General features: G+C 52.2%; 1 protein-coding gene across 2 annotated transcripts; it reads left to right on the top strand.

Annotated features, from left to right (window-relative positions):
• Positions 1-617: 617 nt before the first annotated feature.
• KLF4 (KLF transcription factor 4) lies at positions 618-5,748 on the top strand. 2 transcript variants are annotated; one of them, XM_075931377.1, is made up of 5 exons: positions 621-1,150; positions 1,258-1,372; positions 1,864-2,707; positions 2,804-2,968; positions 4,667-5,748. In XM_075931377.1, exons 1-5 carry the CDS (start codon positions 1,146-1,148, stop codon positions 4,840-4,842), a joined length of 1,305 nt encoding a protein of 434 aa, XP_075787492.1. In that variant the 5' UTR covers positions 621-1,145; the 3' UTR covers positions 4,843-5,748. The 2 variants fall into 2 exon arrangements, with proteins under 2 accessions (XP_075787490.1, XP_075787492.1); XM_075931375.1 differs by having other exon boundaries at positions 618-1,150; positions 1,864-2,968.
• Positions 5,749-6,952: the final 1,204 nt, after the last annotated feature.

Genomic DNA, 6,952 nt, shown 5'->3' with positions numbered 1-6,952 from the left:
TCCCCTGCATCCCCCCCCACCCCTTTTCCCTTCATCCCTCCCCCTCCCTGCCCCTTCTGCCCTCCCCTGCATCCCCCCCACCCCTTTTCCCTTCATCCCTCCCCCTCCCTGCCCCTTCTGCCCTCCCCTGCATCCCCCCCACCCCTTTTCCCTTCATCCCTGACCCTTCTGCCCTCCCCTGCATCCCCCCACCCCTTTTCCCTTCATCCCTCCCCCTCCCTGCCCCTTCTACCCTCCCCTGCATCCCCCCCACCCCTTTTCCCTTCATCCCTCCCCCTCCCTGCCCCTTCTACCCTCCCCTGCATCCCCCCCACCCCTTTTGCTTTCCCCTGCACCCCCCCCACCCAGTTTCCCTTCCTCCCTGCCCCCTCCCACATCCTCCCCCCAGCCCCTCCCCTGCCAGGTGCGCGAGGCCCGCGGCGCTGGCCCCCGGGGCAGCCGCTGCCTGGCGGACACCTCCTTGCTGGCGTCAACGCCGCGCGCTGCCAGCCAGCTGCTTTGCTTGCGTCACGGCCCATCCCTTCCCCCTCCTCCCCCCCCTCCCCTTCCACTCCCCCACGTGTTCCCAGTCCGTTTGTTTTCCTGGTTGCCGCGGCGACGGGGAGGGGGCGGAGCCGGGCGGCAGGAGGGGAGCCGCGCGCGGGTGGGGCGGGGGGCGGGGAGCCCGCGGGAGGATGAAGTTATAAGTGGGGCGGCCGGGCCGCGCGCCGTGACAGTTCCGAACGGCGCGAGTGCCCAGCGCTCTGGGGCGCGAGCTCACCCCACCCTCCCCCCGCCCGCGAGGACACGGCGGCTCCTGCAACCCTCCCCTCCTCCCCCCTCCCGCGGATCCCCCATGGCAGCGGCGCGAGCAGGGAATCCCCGGGAACCGTCTCGCGCCGCCTCGCGCCTGCTGCTGCTGCTGCCGCGCTGCTCCTGCTGCCGGGCGGCGGCGGCGGCTGCTGCTGCTGAGCCGCGGCGGGACCGCTGCTAGCCGGGGGTCGCCGGGGGGGGGCAGCCCGGCCCCCCGCTGCCGTTGACGGATCCCGGCCTTGCAGCGGCTGCGTGGCTCTGGTTTTTGGGGGCGCCACTTTTTTTTTTTTCCTTCCCTGTTTTGCTCCCCCGACACCCGCCGTTGACGCCGCTCCCGGAGCTGGACCCACTTCATGAGGTGCGTTGCTGCCGCCTCGCTCCCCCCCCCCCCCCCGTGCCCGGGGCGGGCTGCGCCCCGCCGCTCCGCGCCCCTCACCGCTGTCCGCTTCTCTTCCCCCCTCCCAGGCAGCCCCCCGGCGAGTTTGACATGGCGCTCAGCGGCACGCTGCTCCCCTCCATCGCCACCTTCGCCGCCGGCCCGGGCCGGGAGAAAGCCCTGCGGCAGGCCGGGGCCAGCAATGTGAGTAGCCCCCTTTGCACGCCCCGTGCACGGGCGCCGCTGTGGTGCAAGTGCCGGGCACGGCGCGTGGCCGCGGGGACGGGCCAGCTGCACGCCCTGCCCGCCGCGCGGGGAGCGGGGCAGCGGCTGCGGGTGGAGGAGACGCGCCTCGCCGGGGCGCCCCCTGCTCTCGGGCAGGCACCGATCCGCCCCCCCCTCCCCCCCACGCTGGAGTTGCCTAATCGCGTGTCCGAGCCGTGCTGCGACCCTGCTGGGAGTGGGGGGGGTCTCGCGAGGGGGGGTGACGCGTGGGGGCCCGTGCAGTGGCTGGGGGGGGGGCCCGTGCAATGGCTGGGGGGGGGCCCGTGCAATGGCTGGGGGGGGGCCCGTGCAATGGCTGGGGGGGGGCCGTGCAGTGGCTAGGGGGGCCCGTGCAATGACTGGGGGGCCGTGCAATGACTGGGGGTGCTGCCCGGCGGTGCTGATCGGTGCGTGTCTGTTCCTGCCCGCAGCGCTGGAGGGAGGAGCTGTCCCAGCTCAAGCGGCTCCCGCCCGTGACGGGGCGGCCCTACGAGCTGCCGGCCGAGCTGGAGAGCCCCGCGGGCGGCCCGCCGCTCATGGCCCGCCGGGAGGCGGACGAGCTCCACGAGCTGCTGGACTTCGACTTCATCCTCTCCAACTCGCTCATCCACCAGGAGTCGGCGGCCGCCGCGGCCGTCGTGGTGTCGGCCGCCTCGCCCCCAGCCAGCGCCTGCCCCCCGGCCACCGCTGGCCCCTTCCCCTACCCGCTGCCCCGGGGGGAGACCGGCCTCCTGTACGGCGGCGCCCGGGAGCCCGCCCCGGCCGCCCCCTTCAACCTGGCCGACATCACCGACGTGTCGCCGTCGGGGGGCTTCGTGGCCGAGCTGATGCGGCCGGACTTGGACCCGGTCTACATGCAGCAGCCGCCGCCGCCGCTGGGCAGCCTGCACGGGAAATTCGTTGTCAAGGCCACGGTGAACGTGGGGGACTATAACCACGTCGGGGGAGGCAAGAACAACCCGTCCGCCTCGCCCGCCTGCACGGACAGCCCCGGGGCCCCCTACGGCTCCCTGCCCAGGGGGTGCCCCAAAATCAAGCAGGAGGCGCCTCCCTCGTGCACCATCGCCACGCCGCAGCACGAGTTCCCCTTGGGGAGGCCGCTGCCCTCTAGGACTAACCCTTCCTTGGCGCCAGAGGAGATGCTGAACAGCAGGGACTGCCATCCTTCCGCCCAGGGGCTCAGTCACCTGCAGCTGCCCCCCGGCTACCACCCTGCTCCAAACTACCCTCCTTTCCTGCCCGAGCAGCTCCCGCCTAGTGCACTACAGTATCAAGGTCAGTCTCGGTATCTCAGTGGGTCGGGGGACCCCTTACTCCAGCCTCCCTTACTAGCAGGGGGGATGATGCTGACTCCGCCCTCTTCACCTTTAGAGCTGATGCCACCGGGGAGCTGCCTGCCTGAAGAAACCAAACCAAAGAGGGGACGCCGGTCGTGGCCCAGGAAAAGGACCGCCACGCACACCTGCGACTATGCCGGCTGTGGGAAAACCTACACCAAAAGCTCTCATCTCAAGGCACATCTTAGGACCCACACGGGTAAGGCCCATTCAGGCAGGCTTTGATGGCATGGCCAGCTAAGTCTTAGCAAAGGGTGGGAAAGAGAGGAATCCCTTTCTGGGGTCTTATTAGGGAGGTAAGGGTGTATCCTCCAATTTTTTGTCCAAATGGATGTGTTTGGGGGGGGGGGGGGGGAGAAGGGATATAATCTCGCTTTTTAACACAGTTTTAAAACCCAGGTGATTTATGGTTTACCTACTGGATTGGAGGTTATTTCACAGCACAAAATGGCTCACCCATGCTGGGTGTCCGGGTAGTCACAGGGTTTGTTTGCATGTCTATTGCTATACGGCTAATTAATTGGCAGGTAGATGGAAGTTGAGCTGAATTGTGTTGATCTAGATAGCACTGGTGCAGCTATGTGACCGGAGTCTGTGTGCAGGCATCTCTTTAGATTCTACTTCCTTTTCTCCTGACTTAAAACGTTTCCCCTGGTTTTCACTTCCAACTCCAGAGAGTCTATTAACGTGGCTAGGGACATGCCCATTCCAGTGAAATCAATGAAAGATATAGTGCAGTTGCTTGCGAGGGAAACGAGATACTCCCAGAATATTGTTATAATTCCATGTCGATGACAAGATTGTTGTCTCCTTTTAAGTTATTTTTCTGATTAATTAGCACTGCGAGAAATCTAGTTTAAGGTTCTTCGACTACCATAGGAATTGAAGTAAAATAATCAATCCATTAACATTCATATTTGAGCTTGATCTCAAAGGTCTGGTTTAATATGGCCACTAATGAGCCATTACTGCTGAAGTGGAATTGGTGAAAGTGTTTCTGTTAAATAATTGTTACTTTAGACATGCTCTAAAAGCAGCATATCACGTAGATTTGAATTGAATTATTCAGAATCCCTGAATGAGATACAGCAGTAGAAATTGAATTGAAATGTATTTTGCGAGCTGGGGAGCTAGGGAAGAACCAAGGGATGTCTCAGAGTTTAGAGTGTGAGCTATGGTGCTTATCAAGTTCCAGCTAATGTCATTTTCTCCGGAGATAAATGGTTAAAAGGTTGGGGTTTTTTTTTCCTGGTGTTTTCAGAGTTAGTGGATGCTTTCCAGATTGCTAATGTGCTGAGTCTATAATCTTTAAAATTCCCACTGAAGTCAATATGAGCTTTGCTTTAAAAGGCCATGGGACTGAGCCCTCTAATTTCTTAACATTGCTATTACGAAGTTTCCAGCAGGTTCTTTATTCCTGAAATCTATCATCTAAATCCATTTCATCTGAGCAGTTTCTGGTAGAAATTTGTTTAACACTGTCCTCAAATAGCAAAATGCGCATATATATATATATATATATTCAGGATACTGTTATTTGAGCTTTGTATTCTAAATTCCTGCATGAAAGTCTGGAAATTGTGAGTGTAGTAGTTAAAAGGTTTCAATAAAATGAGCCATATAATCATACTGTCATGCAAAGAATAGATTCTTTGCCCTTTGTCTGATTTTAGCATTTTTGTTGATAGATATCAATAAGGCTTTTTCCAGTAACTTTTATATCTTATTTTCTTTAACAAAAACATTAATTTTTCCATAAGTTACCAAATGTAAATTAAACATTGAAGGAAGATGTTACTAGAAGGCTGGAATGTTAAACGTACTGGAACATACTAACGTACATGTCTGCAGAGAAACATGTACTTAATTGATGTGGTTTGTTTTTGGTTTTTTTAAGGAGAAAAACCATACCACTGTGACTGGGAGGGCTGTGGATGGAAATTTGCCCGCTCTGATGAACTTACCCGTCACTACAGGAAACACACGGGCCACCGCCCTTTCCAGTGTCAGAGATGTGACAGAGCATTTTCCAGGTCAGATCACCTAGCCTTACATATGAAGAGGCACTTTTAATCAGAAGTAGTGGATCTTTCCCGTACTGCCATAAGAGATTCAGTATTCACAGCACAGACTGTCTTCCACAAGAGGGAGGAGCCCAGTTAAAGCACTACAAGGAATCATGGTGAAGTCTTCCAAAGAGTGGAAATAATCAAATGCAAATGTTGGAACTCTTCTTCTTCTTTTTTTTTTTAATTATAAATTAAAGAAAAACATTGGGGTCAATGACTGGATCTTCTATCATTCCATTTCTAAATCCAACTTGAATATTTCTGGACTACAAAATGCCAAGGAGTGACTGGAAGTCAAGGATATCAGGGTTAAATAGACTGCTTGTCGGGTGGGGAGGGGAGATTTACATTCCCTTAAATCTTGTTTCAATGCAATATGAGATGTAAAAGTCATCTTGTCTTTTTTTTCCTTCTAAAAGCCATTATTATGTTAAAAGAGGAGGAAGAAATTCAGGTACAGAATTATGTTTAAAAGCCTATTTCATGGTGCTTAGTGACTGTTGGTTCTAAAGGTACCAAAAACAGGAAGCCAAAGTTCTCAAACTGCTGCATATCTGACAAGGAAATACTTTTGTCTTCCGATCTACGATTATGACCTAAGTCAGGTAATTAAACCTGATTTATTTCTTTTTTTTTTCTTAAGAAAAAAATTTATGCAGACAGTCTATAATGCACTGTGGTTTCGATGTGCAATAAATTGTACAATGGTTTATTCCCAAATATGCCTTAAGCAGAACAAATGTTTTCTATATAGTTCTTTACATAATAAATATGTAATATAAATTTAAACAAACTTCTATTTTGTATATTTGTAAACTACGAAGTAAAAATGAACATTTTGTTGGAGTTTGTATTTTGCATATTCAAGTTGAAAATAAGTTTTAAATAAACCTATAATATTTTATCTGAATGGCTTTTCCACTTTTTTTCTTCTATGCATTTGTGTCTAAAGACACCTTGCTTTTAAATGTGCATGAATGGCTCCGTGCTGCAATACCTTACTTGTACAAAAGTGTATAGGGCCAGACCACAAGATTAGGCTCATGCATTTCCAGTACCATTATGAAGCTTTGTCTTAAAAAAATGCACTGAAAACTGCTTGTTCTGAATATCGAGTCCTTGTTCACCTCTCTCCTCTGCACATGGGAAGCACACGTCTCAGTTTTAAACTATGGTTCTTTGAATTACTCATGGTTAGAGCATAACCAACTAAAGTGTCTCAGATTGGTGGATTACAATCAAAACCCCTTAATCTTCAGCTACCAGATGTCTTTCCGTGTTTTGGTACTGAGCAAATACATAGTATTTATGTCTTGAGTGCAACACCCATATGAATACCTGATCTGCGATTTTTACAGTTTATTTCAGCTTCTGTTCCTGTAAAGTTATGTAGAGAAGCTGGTATGCTAACTTTTTCATACTGCTGAAAAATCAGCCATATGTTAGTAATAAACTTGGGGCATTGTGTATGTAGTTTTTTGGCATTACATGGAGTAGTGTAATTTCACATGCATGGAAAACTCATGATTTGAGAACTTTGAGTGTTCAGGGAACACAGGTGTGCATGGCTCAAGTCAGTTCCCAAAAGCTCAGTTAAGCCATATTGATTCTTCTGCACTGAACTCAATGAGCTGTGAATGCTAGGCATTAATATTAAACTCCACTTCAGAATCTACAAGGTCAGTGGTTACAACTAAAGTGCTTGACCCTGAAAATACTTTAACATCCCTTTTTCACTGCTATTGCAGTAAATAGAACTAGTTGCATGAATAAGCTATTTTTATTGCAGGGCGAAGGCCCCCTTTGTGGTTGGTGCCATATAAATACATAACAATAAGACGCACTTGTGATCGGTGTTGGCAAGACCAGGCCCAAAATTGGGACTTTCTGCAAAAAGAAGAAACAATGTCTTACTCTGGTTTTAAAATGTAATTTAGGTATAAAGTAGGACATGGAAAATAAGTACAGGCTGAACCTCTCTAGTCTGGCATTCTCTGGTCTGGCAACATCCGTGATCCGGCATGATTTTAGTTAGCAGGATGTTCACTTACCATGGGTGTGGTCAAGTTGCCTATAGTCTCATACAGTTTGTTTACAGCCATCAGTCTCGGCGC

Source organism: Pelodiscus sinensis, chromosome 6 (genome assembly GCF_049634645.1).
Source record: "Pelodiscus sinensis isolate JC-2024 chromosome 6, ASM4963464v1, whole genome shotgun sequence".
In the NCBI taxonomy this organism is placed as follows: Eukaryota; Metazoa; Chordata; order Testudines; family Trionychidae; genus Pelodiscus; species Pelodiscus sinensis.
The sequence above is the reverse complement of the archived record's forward strand: the minus strand, read 5'-3'. Positions and strand labels throughout refer to the sequence as shown.